The 16,991-nt window shown below is 42.2% G+C and overlaps 1 protein-coding gene across 1 annotated transcript in view; it reads left to right on the top strand.

Moving 5' to 3' along the window:
• Positions 1–16,991, top strand: part of EPSTI1 (epithelial stromal interaction 1) — a 112,368-nt gene that overhangs the window by 31,507 nt on the left and 63,870 nt on the right. The window contains exon 6 of the mRNA XM_025364294.1: positions 6,146–6,219. Coding sequence (XP_025220079.1) covers positions 6,146–6,219 — 74 coding nt within the window. The remainder of the gene's footprint in view (positions 1–6,145; positions 6,220–16,991) is intronic.

The following is a 16,991-nucleotide window of genomic DNA, read 5'->3' as shown; positions in this document are numbered from 1 at the left end:
GTTAATATCTCTGAAATAAAGATGTGGTACTAAGAGTGTAGGCTGATAGCTTCTCTGTGCTTCACTTACCTTATTTGTAAAGTGGGTATAATAATGTAATAATGAGACTGGCAGGACTAGAGGATACAATATATGCAAAGATCTTAGCACGATACCTAGCACTTGGTGAGCACTCAGTAAAGGTTCCCTAACCTAATTATAAATGTAAAGAAGTGCTTTAACACTATCTCATTGGAATCTATTATATCAACCTCTTGGAAGGGAGGCATAGAGAGTATTATTATTTTTATGCATGAATTGGATGGGTTCAATTATTTCATTTCTACTAAACCCACATGAATGAGGTTGCTGGAGAGAAAAACAAATGTGACTTTTGTTTTTTCTTTTGCCACACCGCATTTCTGAGATTTCATCTCAGCTGGGTCTTTCACAATGCCCAATGCCCAGCATTTTTTTTTCTTTGCATTGTAACTGGGGACCAACCCCAATTACCAAGATTCTTGCTGGCTTTATATTCTTCTTATACTCTCCTTTCATTTGCAGCACGTGACCTTGTCTCTTACTTCATAGGAAATAAAGGCCACTGGCCTTAAGTATCTTTATTTTTCTCTTTTCTTACTCTCCCTTTGCTGCACCTACCCCCATCCTATCTCAGGAGGAATCAGAAGGTCCCTTTCCTCATTGGTACCATAGATTCTTCCACCTGTGTTTACCACGTCATCTTCCCTCCTATCTCCCTAGGGACCTTGCTTCTCCATCAGTTATGCTCCCTTTCTCCTCTCACTTTCTGGTTTTGTTGTTTGTTTTGTTTTTGTTTTTCTTTCTTAGGATTTAATCTGACTCAAATCTCTCACAGTAAAAACAAACTTTCTGTGTAGTGGTCTGCTTTCAACTCCTCTGTCCTAAGCATTATGGTTCAAACTTCTTCAAAGACTCCTCTACCACATTTGGTTCCCAAATGTCACTCTGTGGACTGACTCTCTAACGATCACCTGAACCAAAGAATCTCTATTAAAAAAAAAAAAGTTCCCCAGGGGATACATGGCTCAGCTAGCTTAAGAATTTACCTTCTCTGGCTGGGCGCGGTGGCTCAAGCCTGTAATCCCAGCACTTTGGGAGGCCGAGACGGGCGGATCACAAGGTCAGGAGATCGAGACCATCCTGGCGAACCCGGTGAAACCCCATCTCTACTAAAAAAATACAAAAAACTAGCCGGGCGAGGTGGCGGGCGCCTGTAGTCCCAGCTACTCGGGAGGCTGAGGCAGGAGAATGGCGTGAACCCGGGAGGCGGAGCTTGCAGTGAGCTGAGATCGCGCCACTGCACTCCAGCCTGGGTGACAGAGCGAGACCCCGTCTCAAAAAAAAAAAAAAAAAAAAAAAAAATTTACCTTCTCTGATTCCTTTCCTAGGCTGAGTTTGGCTTTTCTTTCTAATGCTTCTCTGGTTCTAATCTAACTAAGATCACCAATGGTGTTCTTAATTGAAAAATCCAGCTGGGCAGAGTGGTTCACGCCTATAATCCCAGGACAGTGGGAGGCCAAGAAGGAAGGATTGCTTGAGCCCAGGACTTTGAGACCAGCCTGGGCAACATGGTGAGACCCCGGCTCTTAAAAAGAAAGAAAGAAAAGAACCCAGGAAAGATTCTTAAATTCCTCACTTATTTTTGCTTTGTGTAAAACTAAATATTAAGACTGGGTGCAGTGGCTCATGCCTGCAATCCCAGCACTTTGGGAGGCCAAGGCAGGCCAATTGCTTAATCCCAGGAGTTCAAGACCAGCCTGGGAAACATGGCGAGACTCCATCTCTACATCTCTACAAAAACACATATATTAGCCAGGTGTGGTGGTACGTACCTATAATCCCAATTACTCAGGAGGCCGAGGCATGAGAATCACTTGAACCTGGGAGGCAGAGATTGCAGTGAGCCCAGATGGCACCACTGCACTGTAGCCTGGGTGATACAGCAAGACCCTGTCTCAAATAAATAAATACATACATAAAATTAAAATTTAATATTAACGATTATAAGTACTCTGTCCTTCAAATTCCACCCTCCTGAACGTCCCTGGGAACCTTTTCTTCTACTCATTTTTCCACTGTTGATGCTTACCAGATCCCATCCCTTGGTCTCCTCTGATACTGCTGGGCCTAGGCCCCTCTCCTTCGGTGAAAAATTCCACAGTTGAGGATTTAGTTATTGTTTGTGCTGATTTCTGCAGTCCGTATCTTCAGGCCAGACCATATTTCTAAATTCCAGAACCATATATTTTACCACATGCTTGATATTTCTCCCTAAATATTCCACAAATATACCTCAAATCCAATAAATTCAAAATCGAACTCATAAGTTCATTCTGATGCTCTTAAAATGATAGTAATCTTAGACTCTTCCTCCTTTTCTTACTCGTCCAATATCCATATCGTCATACTTCCTATTATTTCTGTCCCTTAAGTTTTTCTCAAGACTGTCCTTTCTTCTCTGTCCCCTATACCTGCTGACTTAACTTGGGGCTCATAATTTATGGCCTAGATTACTGTGAGAATCACCCCAGGGGTTCTCCTGTATTTGTGGCCCTTGCTGCAGTTTAACCTCCATGTTGTTATAAGAGTGAGCCACTTCCTTTCCTGCTTAATATAATGGCTTACCGTTGGGTTTCAGAAAGTCCACACTCCTTTGCTTGGCATATACGTTCCTGTATAATTATTCCTTCTTACTTTCTCAACCTTATCTTCTACTTCTTTCTATAAACATTGTTCAATTTATCCATGAGTTTCCTGGATTTCCTTGAGCTGACATATTCTCTTGTGCCTTTGTATATTAAAAATGTAAGTTCTGGGCCGGGCGCGGTGGCTCATGCCTGTAATCCCAGCACTTTGGGAGGCCGAGGCGGGCGGATCACAAGGTCAGGAGATCGAGACCACGGTGAAACCCCGTCTCTACTAAAAGTACAAAAAATTAGCCGGGCGCGGTGGCGGGCGCCTGTAGTCCCAGCTACTCAAGAGCCTGAGGCAGGAGAATGGCGGCAACCTGGGAAGCGGAGCTTGCAGTGAGCCGAGATAGCACCACTGCACTCCAGCCTGGGCGGCAGAGAGAGACTCCGCCTCAAAGAAAAAAAAAAATGTAAGTTCTGGGAACGCCACTTTCCTATCCGGGGTTACTACCAGCCCATGGTTGTCTTTGTGCAAATTAGAGACCAATTCTGCATTCAGGCAGTCAATTCTGTGGGTGCTCAGACTGCTGATAGATAGGGTCTTTGTGTGACACAGAAAAACATACCTCCTCTGTGCTAAAGCAGCCACATGCTGCAGTACAAATCTTGGTGAGGTGAACAGTGGCTCTATCTTTCCTTTCCTACCCCCCCTCCCACCTGCTGGGACCCCCTGGGCTGAACAACCCATATAATGGAGTGTAGTAACCCTGTTACTACCTTCTCCTCCTGAAACACTCTTGCTTAAGATTGGGTTAGATTTAGAATTTCTATCTCTCATTAGATCCATGGTATTTATCCTTTTATTTAGTCATCAGTTCTTTGGGGAATATGAAGAAAGCTGTGAGTCTACTCTCCATAGAAGGAAGCACCCTCGTAACATGCAGCTTACCGGAAGTTAGAAACCATATTCCCAGTGCTATTCAACTTCTTGGCTCTCGTGCTCAGGATGGAGTCTAACACTAAGTAGGCACTGAGTGAGTGTGGAACTTTTGAAAGCATTTCCTGACAATCCATTTAAGTGCTTTTTCTACATTCTTACTATGTTATTTGCAGACTGCTCTCCCCTAATGTGTTTAGCACACTGCCATCATTGCTTTCTTGTCTGTGTCCCCAACGAGGTTGTAACATTTTCCAGAATGGGCACTGCTCTGTTCGTACCTCTATTCCCAGCATCTAACATGGTACCAAGCATATAACAGGCATTTGATATGAATAGGGATTGAATATAATTTTTCAACTACTCCAGAAATACTACTACTACTACTTTTTTTCCCCCAAAATACTTCTCCATCAACTATTAACTTCTGAGGCATAAACAGACCTTTTTTTTTTTTTTTTTTTTTTGAGACGGAGTCTCGCGCTGTGTCACCCAGGCTGGAGTGCAGTGGCGCGATCTCGGCTCACTGCAAGCTCCGCCTCCCGGGTTCACGCCATTCTCCTGCCTCAGCCTCCCGAGCAGCTGGGACTACAGGCGCCCACCACCATGCCCGGCTAATTTTTTGTATTTTTACTAGAGACGGGGTTTCACCATATTAGCCAGGATGGTCTCGATCTCCTGACCTTGTGATCCGCCCGCCTCGGCCTCCCACAGTGCTGGGATTACAGGCGTGAGCCACCAAGCCCGGCCTTTTTTTTTTTTTCTTTTTTTTGAGATGAAGTTTTGTTCTTGTCGCCCAGGCTGGAGTGCAGTGGCGTGATCTTGGCTCACTGCAACCTCCGCCTCCCGGGTTCAAGTGATTCTCCTACCTCAGCCTCCCGAGTAGCTTGGATCACAGGTGCCTGCTACTATGACTGGCTAATTTTTATATTTTTAGCAGAGATGAGGTTTCACCATGTTGGCCAGACTGGTCTCAAACTCCTGACCTCAGGTGATCTGCCCGCCTCAGCCTCCGAAAGAGCTGGGATTATAGGCATGAGTCACTGTGCCCAGCCATAAGTAGACTTTTGTTGGATACAATTTAGCTACTATGTGACTGTGAGTTGGAATCTATTAGCGAAAAGGTTAAAACCAGTGGTCTTAATTTCTGACCTCGCTAAAGGAATCCAGCCTTTTGTCTCTAGCTGTTTTTGTGGCTTTCTCACTGTTCTCTGAGTAGCTTTCTGAATACTGGTTTAATCAACACTTACTGCTTGTTTGCTGTCTTTCACCCTTTGAGATCCACTGCAACCCCCCCAGTCCCCACCCTGGAGGGCAGGGAACTCATCACCATTGAACACTTTTGTGCTCATGAGTCAGGATTTTTTCCTAGACTAGAATCATGTTTATTTGCTTTTATAATTTTCCATTAGTTTGCCTCCTAGAATTCTGTGTTTCATTAATAATCCAGTTGCTTGCCTTATAATTGATTCTCTTTGACTGTAGTAAATTTCCTTTAGTTTTTTTTCTGAAACCGAAATCATCCATTTTGCCTTTCAAAATGGGACTAGTAATTAGTTTTAAGTGAATGAAGACTTTCATGGAAATGAACAATACAAGCAGGTTTTTCCTTTCTTTGAAAGATGGAACCAGACTTATGTTTGGGCTTGAAAGTGATGATTTCCATTTTTCTCCTTTCACAGGTCCTCTTCTGGGCAAATCCAATTTTTTATTAAAGTAAACCCAGCTGCTTACTGTCTCTCTTGGATTCATTTAAAACTTCATGATCCTCCTGGATAGTAGAATGTGTTTCAACTCCCCATTAAATTTGTTGTCTAGGAATTTTACTTGTTTTTCATAGGTCATAGCAAGTTAAAAAATGACAGTGTGTCATGGTGAGCAAAAAGCAAATGTTCCTGGGTTATTTAAATTGGATTAAAATATGCCAGAGCCATGGTGACAGAAATATCAAATATGAAGCCCTTTATCTCCAGGCTCTCCAAACAGCTAATTAAAAAAAAAAAAAAAACTATTTTCTATTCAAGTGGATGGCTTCTTTTATGACATGTGCTGTTCAGTCCCTCAACAGCTTTAAGTATCTGATTCTAAGTCAGAAGGGAGTTGGGTTGTCTTATTGAAAATCTCTTCCTGAATACTTTAGTAGAATTTGGGTGTATATATAAATTTTGTATGAGCTATTTAACCATTTATTATAGTTTTAATTTAACATACTTGGTATGGAAATTTCATGTTTTCATTAAAACATTTTGAAAGCACTGCTTAAAAAAATAAATGTTGCTATCATTTGAACTAAAGAATAAAAACGCAAAATACTGGTTCTGTGATTATACCAATCAAGTTGGGAGAGGGGAGCTGTGGAAAGAACTTGGAGCTCCTGGCTTTCAGTCCAGTGCCCGTGGGTCTGACAGGGAATACCATCTTGGAGCCTCTGGCAGGATACTGTATTAGACTATCAAGGCCGCTTGGACCTTAGGATTTTGGACCTTGGGTAACTTTAGCATCATGGCTCTGCTTAAAGCATCTTTAATAAGTTATGTTTTGATATTTGCAATTTCAGAGCAATAAACTGGAGGAGAAAAAAAGACTTCAAGAAAACCTTAGGAGAGAAGCATTTAGAGAGCATCAACAATAGTAAGTTAATGTTTCCAGAACTTTGTGCCTTTATAGGCAGATTGTTCATACAGGTTTTAAATTCAGGTGATGGTCACTTGTCAAAGCACCTGGTATTGGGTTATTGGCTGTGATATTAATTATGTAATTGAACTCTGTCACCATGTAAGTAAGGTGGGAGTCATGTCTACTCACCAAAGTATCCTTTAGTAGTCAATAACACTAAATTTGAGAAATTCTCCATTATAAATAACTTGGAAGACTTGATCCTTTGGTGATCCAAGGTACTTCTGCTTATGTTGACTTCCAGGATACCAATAAAAGGAACAGAGTGTTTGCACTGAAGTGCCTAACCAGAATCTAAACTGACCAGCGATTTATCTAATGGACTGAGGGCTATTATACACCTGTATTTTTTTCTAGACAAGAATTGAGAAGTCATTTAGTAGTTATTGGCAAAACTCTCCACTGGTGGTCATACAGCAAGGTAATTTGCAGTATGATTTGTGAACAACAGCAGCTAATAGATACAGGGCAACTACTACATGCTTTATAACGCAATCTACTTTGTTATGTAGGCTTTAAGGATACGCTCATGTCCTAACTCTTGGTAGCCAGGTTACCTGCACATTGATTAAAAGACAAAACCAAAGAATCCTATTTCGGGCCCTACATTAATTCTACTTGTTTTTTTTTGTTTTTTTTGTTTTTTTTGTTTTTTTTGAGACGGAGTCTCGCTCTGTCGCCCAGGCTGGAGTGCAGTGGCCAGATCTCCGCTCACTGCAAGCTCCGCCTCCCGGGTTCGCGCAATTCTCCTGCCTCAGCCTCCCAAGCAGCTGGGACTACAGGCGCCCACCACCTCGCCCGGCTTATTTTTTTGTATTTTTAGTAGAGACGGGGTTTCACCGTGTTAGCCAGGATGGTCTCCATCTCCTGACCTCGTGATCCGCCCGTCTCAGCCTCCCAAAGTGCTGGGATTACAGGCTTGAGCCACCGCGCCCGGCCTAATTCTAAATGTGGTAGAAATAGAACCAAGCAGATCTGGGTTCAAAGTCCTAGCTCCCACTAAAACTCTTCGAATGTCAGCGTTCTTTGTTTTTTTTTTTTTCTTAAATAGAGATCGTATCTATCTTATAGGCCATTTGCAAGAATTACATAAAATATGTAAATGACATAAAAGTGCCTATTACAGGCACTTGAAACGATCCTTCTTACAGAGGCCCTTGTTGGGTAGGCTCATATAACTTTTATTTTATGGCTGTACATGAATTTCTGGTCCCACCAGAACCAGTAGTGGGCGCTCCACTTTCGTATGAAATATTCACTGCCTGCCTCCTGATCTCTCGCTCCATTGTTGTTCCTTGTTTGCAGAATTTAAGATCACTCACATGTCGGGGTGAGCGTATTTGTGACACCCTCCAACATATTCCTCCTCCTCAGCACAGTATCCTCTGATTTCTCATGCTACTAAAATTATCCTGCCACTATCATAAGCAGCCCTTTCTTGCTTTAAGATTCAGAGGCAGGAATGGAAGAGAAGTTTCTCAACCCGCTGCTTGCTCCTTAACAAGTTAAATACTGTGTTTCTGCTACCCAGGCCAGAAAATAGATGGGAGATGGGATTGGGTAGGATGAAAGTGTTGGTAAGTGATGTCATCCTCCTTACCTAAAAGGAGCCTCTCTCTAATTTTCATCACAGAATCCTTAGCCTGTCTCTCTCCACTCTTCTTCTAAGGAAGGCATTTGAGTGAGGAGCTAGTGGGAAACTAAGGAGCTAAGCACCAGGAGAAACTGTCTGTCTTGCGGAGATATGGTGGGAAGAAGGCACTAGATGACGGCTGTGAATGTATCATTGCCTCTCCTCTCATGGGTAGAGAATGAATGAGAATTTATTTCGAGACTCAGCCTGAAGAGGTGAGAGAGATTAGGGGCTGGGCTGGTGGCTTTGTGTCCGAAGTTGGTTCCTTCCAGTGGGTTCTTGGACTCACTCACTTCAGGAATGAAGCCGCAGACCTTTGTGGTGAGTGTTATAGCTCTTAAAGGTGGCACAGACCCAGAGAGTGAGCAGCAACGAGATTTATTGTGGAGAGCAAAAGAATAAAGCTTCCACAGTGTGGAAGGGGACCTAAGCAGGTTGCCACTGCTGGCTGGGGTGGCCAGTTTTTATTCCCTTATTTGTCCCTGCCCATGTCCTGCTGATTGGTCCATTTTACAGGTGCTGATTGGTCCATTTTACAGAGTGCTGATTGGTGCATTTTACAAATCTTTAGCTAGCCACAGAGCACTGATTGGTATGTTTTTACAGAGCACGGATTGGAGCATTTTACAAACCTCTAGCTAGCCACAGAGTGCTGATTGGTGTGTTTTACAGTCCTAGCTACAGAGTGCTGATTAGTGCATTTTATAATCCTCTTGTAAGACAGAAAAGTTCTCCAAGTCCTCACCTGACCCAGAAGTTCAGCTGGCTTCACCTCTCAACTTTGGTAGCCTAGAGTCACAAATGAGAACAAATGTCATTGTCCTATGACATACTAGTTTTACATCAGAAGAGGGAAGACCTACTTAGCAGTGGGGGGCCTTGGGCACAGGACTGGATAGTTGAATGGGTTCATTCTCTGGAGAGTTCTAAATACGGCAAAGTAAAGGATAAGATTCTTGAAGTTTTAAAAGACTTTAGAAGTTGTGCGTCCAACCTCCTTTCTTTTATAGTTCTAGCTTCTTGAGTCTTAGTAAAACAACTAAATACAGAAGATCAATCACTCTTTTTTCTGTAAAGAAAAAAAAAACTTTGCCCTCAGCCACCCAGCCTACTATCAGTGGAGCTGAATTCAATTACACGCACATTTCACTCTTGCTCTTTCTTCTGCTTGTTGTAAAAGTCCCAGGTAACCAAGAAAAAGAGAGGTTGGCTAAAAATGAGAAGGATCTCAAATTGATTTTTAAAGCCTATTGAGAAACACGAGAAGAGGTATATGCGTGAGGTTCTTCTTTGAAAGAGTATTGTGTTTTGAATTACTTTTGAAATTAAAAGACCAATAGCTCATGAAATAAGCAGCAATTGTATAGTTAGAAACATAAAAGAGATTTAGAAAAGATGGATCCTCTATATGACAAGTCTTTGTCATACCTTCTTAGAATCAGTTTGTGGGGGGAAAAAAACGTCTAGGAAAGCTCTTTGGATTTTTTTTTTTTTTGAAATGGAGTCTCGCTCTGTTGCTCAGGCTGGAGTGCAATGGCTCAATCTTGGCTCACTGCAACCTCCGCCTCCCGGATTCAAGTGATTCTCCTGCCTCAGCCTCCCAAGTAGCTGGGATTACAAGCGCATGCCACCACACCTGGTGAATTTTTGTATATTTGGTAGAGACGGGGTTTCGCCACGTTGGCCAGGGTAGTCTCAAACTCCTGACCTCCAGTGATCCCCTTGCCTTGGCCTCCCAAAGAGCTGGGATTACAAGTGTGAGCCACCGCGTCCAGCCAGCTCTTTGGATTTTTAACATCACAAAGGTTTTGCCAGACCAACCAGACTGCCTACCCCCACCTCCCAAATTAGTTTCTTCTGAAACTGTCAAACGAAGGAACACAAAATAGAAACACGCATAAGAAATTCTTTCAAACCAGTCAGTACTTTGCTAGCTTCACCATGCTGCAATGTGTGATTCGCACAGCAGACCAGGAATGATACCGTTTTCTGTAGAGAGGGCAACCATGGACTTGAGCAGATTGTAAATCCAAGTTGCTGGAGAGAAAGCTCATGATAGCGACCTGGGGCACCACCATGAGAATCTTAATGTGCTCTTTCTTAACACCTTGTTCTTGACTTCGTTCGTTTGCTTCTGATTATTTTTAGTGTTGTCAATTATTTAGCTAACAGGCAGAAAACTAGGCTTTTATTGACATCCAAAGGGACTCTCCTGAGTGTAATAATGAAGGCAGTTTATCGAATGCCTGTGAGGTTGCTTTCTAATTGTACGCATTAATCTGCCCGTGCAAGCTGGCTGAAAATACACAAGCAGATTGCACATGCAGATGGAGCACACAGGATGGTTTTTATGGAAGGACCTCTGGAATGTACTTTTGCAGTGCTGTCTTTTCCCTAAAAATCAAATGACTGTGACTGTTTCAATGAGCGGCTGAGAGCAGAACAGATGAATGGTGCATTAAGTCTGCTACTCTGGCTGGGGACAGACTCCAATTTCACAATTTAGAATTCGTTTTAGGATTCTTGAGCCTGAAAACAGGGTAGAAATCGGCCGTTAGCCTTGGTCTAAGTTTCAAGGTTATTTTTAGTCTCTGTAATTATTTACTACTTATAAAAATTCATGTGTGATACCTTTGGGTGGACTTTTCTATTAGGTAGAAGATGTGAAGTAACTGTTGATAAGCCTTTTTAAAAAAACAATCATAGGATTTTATGATTTCGGTTCTTTAAAACATGGGGTAAAATAAATCTCAGCATTTTAAATGTTAATTGGTAATTTGTTGTTGGTGGTGGTGGGGTGTAGTCATCTTTCCAATTGTGTTTTTTTGGATGAGTATTAAGACAGGTTTGAATTTTGAGCCTATTTAACCAGCTAGGGTAGGAAAATGAGTGAAGCAGGACAGATGCATTTTGTGTGTGGGTATTAGGAAAAAGTGTTCTTTTAAGAATTTTCTGGAGATGTAAGAATTGGCTACATTTTAAACATTAACAATTTAAAATTCATGTCTAATAACCACTTGATGACCAAAAAAGAAAGGTCTCTCTCTTCTGTTTTTTTTTTGAGATGGGGTCTCATTCTGTTGCCCAGGCTGGAGTGCAGTGGCTCAATCTCAGCTCACTGCAGCTTCTGCCTCCTGGGTTCAGATGATTTCTCCCACCTCAGCCTCCCAAGTAGCTGGGGCTATAGGCATGCACTACAATGCCCAGCTAATTTTTTGTATTTTTAGTAGAGATGGGGTTTCACCATATTGGCCAGACTGGTCTTGAACTCCTGACCTCTTGTGATCCACCTGCCTAGGCCGCCCAAAGTTCTGGGATTACAGGCATGAGCCACGTGCCTGGCTCAAAGCCTCTCTTTTCAACCCTTAAAAGTAACAGATTCTCACTTATCTCTCCTTGATCTGGGAAAGACCTGGAAGGGGTAAGAGTGTCTCTATAGATGCAAATTTACCCCACAAAAGACAGCTTTACAGGGTCATTTCAAAATATGTGAAAGAAATATATTTTGGGGTAAAATATTTTTATTTCCTTCAGAGTCTGCTATCTGTCATGTGATGCTGTACCAGAGTCAGGCTGGAATTTGGTATCTTATTGCCACAAAGAGCCTGTTAGGGCAGTCTGTGATGTCTATTTTAATGTACTGGTTAGTTGTGCCTAAACTCCAAAAGGGAGGGAGCATTTAGAATTTGGAATTTAGTTTCTCTTTTAGTTTTTCTTTCTGGAATTCACTTGGTTACAAGGGGATCCATTCAGTCTGTTGGGGGCGCTTGGGATTTTATTTTTTGTTTACACATTAAATGTAACAGATTATATATTCATATGGTTAAAAAATACAAAGTGCTTTGTTCTTTTAATCAAATAGAGTAATAAGAAGCTGCTATGAGGCTGAGTGCTGTGGCTCATGCCTGTAATCCCAACACTTTGGAAGGCCAACATGGGTGGATTACCTGAGGTCAGGAGTTCGAGACCAGCTTGGGCAACGTAGGCAGACCTCATCTCTACAAAAAATACAAAAATTTGCTGGGGGTGGTGGTGCATGCCTGTAGTCCCATCTTCTTGGGAAGCTGAGGTGGGAGGATCGCTTGAGGCCAGGAATTTGAGGTTACAGTGAGCTATGATCATGCCACTGCACTCCAGCCTGAACAACAGAGCGAGACCTTGTCTCGCCGATAAAAAGAAAAAAAGAAGCCACTCTGGAGTTCCTGCAGAGAGCTTGGTGAGAATCGGAGCATGGCCACTTCCTCCATGGCCCTCCCAGGAAAGCTGGGGTCCAAGCACAAGCGAACCTCTGCCCTGCAGGCACCTGGAGCCCTTGCCATGGCTGTGCACCAGCAGGGCCCAGGCCTTGATGCAGAGAAGGACCCCTCTCTCCACTCCACCTCTTTGACCATCAGGCAGCCGCCTCTGGTCAGCCCAGACCCAGCTGGCTGCTGGGCCTCCTGGCCTAACCCCGCCTGGCCTAGATGAAGCCTTCAGGATGCAGCCCCTTTGGGTGGCACTGGTGTGTGGGGTGGGAAGCCTGGCAGCTGTGGGAACACCGCGGAGAGCGCTGTGGGGTGAGGCCTGGAAGGCAGGTCTGCAGATGGACCCGACTCGGCCACCTCTGTAGGCCTAGAACCCTGCACGACCGAGGCCTGGGGTGACCACTCTGTCCCAGTTGGGTGAGGCCTGCCTCATTCTTGATGACAATGGACCAAGCAAGGCCTTAGTGGTCCAGAAGGTGAGCAGAGCCCTGATGGATGAAACTGCTAGAATCCACCAGGCAGGGTTGATCTCCCATCTACCATACCTTCATATCAGAAGAGAAATGGTAGGATAATAAGCCACATTTGGGCAACTGGAAGGGCCCACTGGTCTTTGGAGAGATGTACTGGCCCTGTATAGAAGACCTCTGTATGTAATAGGAAAAACTACTCTCAACTGACCTCCCCAAACTTTTAAAAGAACGCTTGCTACATCTAGCCCTTCTAGATGTAAAGAGGTTTTGCTAAATTACGATAAAAGAGTCATAAAATCACACATCTTGCAAATGCTCACTTCTTAAAAAAATTATAGAAAATGTCTTCTGGAATGACTTTTTGAAATGGATTTGTGAGACCACCTCTGCAAGTGACATCAGGATGACATGTCCACATTTGTTCAGTGGGTAAGAGGACTTGGGGTGGAAGACCTGAGAAGGAGGAGGAGAAGGCTCCGTGCCAGAATGATCATATTTAGGAGACATTTTATATTTTAACCATCGCTTTGTGTGTGTATTTTATTCCTCACTACTGTATACATGGTTGACAATATTAAGTACTTTTTTTTACTTTTGTTTGGAAATGTCTGGGTTTTCTTCTGGATGTTCTGAAGTGCCTGATATGTGTTAAAAGTACAGGTAGTAAAATAACACATTTTGTGAATATCTTTTTGTTGACATTCATATGAAATGTTTTTAGTGGGGACTGGCCAAACCACCTCTTCAGTAATACAACGTTGTGTTTCAGGGGAGGAGGGAGGAGGTGGAAGTGGAAAGAGCTCGGTGCCCATGTGCCCATAGTGAGGCAAGAGTAACCATTGTCCCTTATGTCTGTGAGTGTTGTTTTACTTATCTGTGTTTACAGTGTATATAAAGCAGTGGTCCCCAACCTTTTTGGCCCAGGGAACTGGCTTTGTGGAAGGCAATTTTTCCGTGAATGGGGCAAGGGGGATGGTTTTGGGATGAAACTGTTCCACCTCAGATCATCAGGCATTCGTTGGATTCTCATAAGAAGATGTAACCCAGATCCTTCACATGCGCAGTTCACAAAGGGTTTCTGCTCCTATGAGATTATAATACCACTGCTGTTCTGACAGGAGGTGGCGCTCGGGTGGTACTGCCCACTCACTCCTGCTGTGGGCCTAGTTCCTAACAGGCCACAGACCAGTACCCATCTGGCCTGGGGGTTTGGAACCCCTGATATAAGGTACAACCAAGTCCTAATTTATAACATCTAGTCCTTCTAGATGTTAAAGAGGTTGCCTGTGTATGACAAAAGTAGAGTTTGTAGACTAATATATTGTATACATTTTGTTTTACAATTCCTAGGAAATACTGTCTTTGGAAAATTTGAGCATTATTGAGTCGATGGGGAAGGAAAGAGTTCTAGTCCAGAATGTTCATAGTTTGAAAGCATTTTCAAATGATAACTATCCTTATATGTGTGCAGTTTATTCAAGACTACTGTATATGTAGTAGACAAATTAACCCCTTATCTAAAATATTTAGGCTATCTAGATGTTTAGAAGTGCCAGTTAAATGTTAAGAAGTAGTAAAACATTGCTTTTTAAATATATTTTTGCTACAATGGATAGGAAATATCTTCTTTTGTAAATGAATTGATAAATCATCTCTGAGCAGTATACTACTATCCATACTTGTACAGTGTTTTAGGGCAGGTGGGAAGGAAGGAATTGCAAAAGGTAAAATGCTAGTGTTTATATTTGGATATTTTCAGCACCATTTTCTGTATGTTTAGTGCGTTTAGTTTTGCTATGTGTATAGGGTATATAATGGACAAATGAGTCCTAATTTTGCAACATCTAAAGAGGTGCCAGTACATGAGAAAGTACTTGGTAAAACCAGTACATTCCATATACTTTGTTTTGAGATTCATAGGAAAGCTTGTCTTCTGTAAGTCACTTCTGGATATGAATTTGTTCAACCATCTCTAAGCATTATACATGGTCTATGCTTGTCAACTGCATTGAAGGCAGAGGGAAGGAAGTAAGGAAGGAATGGTTCAAGGCCCAAATGGTCATATTTAGAAGATGCCTGAGATTCTAATCATTGTTCTGTGTGTACAATTTTATTCAACAGTGCCGTGTACATATTGGATAATTCTTATATGAAATATCTAGTCTTTCTGTATACTTAGAAGTGCGTGGTATGTTTAAAAGTAGGACTACTAGAATAATGCTTTTTGTAAATAGCTTTTAAAAACAAATGGGAAATACTGTCTTCAAAAGTGGAATTGTTAAACCACCTCTGTGAACAGTATACTACTCTCAGTACTTGTTTGTTGGGTTGAGGGAGCTGGGAGGGAAGAAGTTGCAAAAGTTGTTTTGCTTTGCTAGTCCATACTAGAAAATTTCAGCGAATCCATCGCCCTGCATGATATGTACATGTCATTTAACTTTGCTATACTTTATGTATTGTGTACACACTGGACAAATGGGTTCTTATTTCATATCTAGTCTCTACAGTGGAAAACTAAAGTCCTATTTAAAATAGCTAGTCATTCGAGATGTTTAAAAAGGCACAACACGTTAAAAGTAGAAGACAAAAGTAACACCCATTAGGTATTTTTTGTTGTTGTTATTTCACAGGAGTGGTTGCATTTGGGAACAGTGTCATTGAGCTTGGTATTTTGGAGAGTGTGCTGACTGTTCATTGGATGGTGGCAGGTGCGGGGAGGAGCAAGTATGCTGAGAGAGGCTGAGTTAGATTAGTTCAGATTATCTAACCATTGTTATACATGTGCATTTTAATTAATATTGGTGTGTATCAAAGGATAAACAAGTCCTAATGCTGAAAGTTTGTTAAAAGTAGAGGTAGTAAAATAATTCCTTTTCAAATGTCCTTTTGTTAGTTTTTAGGAAGTCCTGTCTTCTGGGAGTGACCTTTGTTAACCTGCCTCTTGGAGCTAGACGTCGTTCTGTACTTAGTCACTAGAATGGTGGAAGAGGGTGAAAGAAAGGGCTTTTGCTAGTATCTCCATATATAGAAGACTGTCTTGGATTATAACCATAGGTCTGTATGTGCATTTTTTAGTAAAGTGCCTGTGTTTATTGTGAACCAAGTTAATTATTTTGCAATGTCTAAGCTTTATAGATGTCCTGAGGTAACAACGTATGATAAAAAGTAAAGCTAGTGAATTAGCCAATTTGTACTTTTTTTTTTTTTTTGGTTATAATTGATTAAAAAAGATGCATGTTGGACATGGAATTGTTAGACCACTTCTGAGCAGTGTAGGTCAGGGCTTGTTCTTTAAGTTGGCAGCAGAGGGGTAGAACGAAATAAAAAGGGAGAGACGCATGCAGATGTGTTCATATTTACGTTTTGATGCTAGCCATTGAGGTAGCTGTATCTCTTTTGGTCGTATTACAGGAATACATTAAGTAATTAAATAGAAACATATCTTCTTGCTAATATTTTAATGTAGATCTGATAATTTTCCTAGAAACATTATGCTTAATATACTCTGTTGCTTTATGTTTCATTTTAAATTGAGCATTAGCCGGGCGCGGTGGCTCAAGCCTGTAATCCCAGCACTTTGGGAGGCCGAGATGGGCGGATCACGAGGTCAGGAGATCGAGACCATCCTGGCGAACACAGTGAAACCCCGTCTCTACTAAGAAATACAAAAAATAGCCGGGCGAGATGGCGGGCGCCTGTAGTCCCAGCTACTCGGGAGGCTGAGGCCGGAGAATGGCGTGAACCCGGGAGGCGGAGCTTGCAGTGAGCTGAGATCCGGCCACTGCACTTCAGCCTGGGCTACAGAGCGAGACTCCGTCTAAAAAAAAAAAAAAAAAAAAAAAAAAAAAAAATTGAGCATTAAGGGAATGCTGTATTTTAATTGGAACGCTGCCAATACATTTATCTAGAGGCCTGTGTCCATTTTTGTCTTCTATGAAACTTTTATCTCAAGAAAGGTGTGATTACATTCTTTTTTCTTTATTATTATTATTATACTTTAAGTTCTAGGGTCCATGTGCACAATGTGCAGGTTTGTTACATATGTATACATGTGCCATGTTGGTGTGCTGCACCCATTAACTTGTCATTTACATTAGGTATATCTCCTAATGCTATCCCTCCCCCCACACCCACACCACAACAGGCGCTGGTGTGTGGTGTTTCCCACCCTGTGTCCAAGTGTTCTCATTGTTCAACTCCCACCTATGAGTGAGAACATGTGGTGTTTGGTTTTCTGTCCTTGCGATAGTTTGCTCAGAATGATGGTTTGCTCAGAATGATGGTTTCATCCATGTCCCTACAAAGGACATGAACTCATCCTTTTTTATGGCTGCATAGTATTCCATGGTGTATATGTGCCACATTTTCTTAATCCAG

Source organism: Theropithecus gelada, chromosome 17 (genome assembly GCF_003255815.1).
Source record: "Theropithecus gelada isolate Dixy chromosome 17, Tgel_1.0, whole genome shotgun sequence".
NCBI classification, from domain to species: Eukaryota; Metazoa; Chordata; class Mammalia; order Primates; family Cercopithecidae; genus Theropithecus; species Theropithecus gelada.
This window is presented reverse-complemented; position numbering and strand designations above follow the sequence as displayed.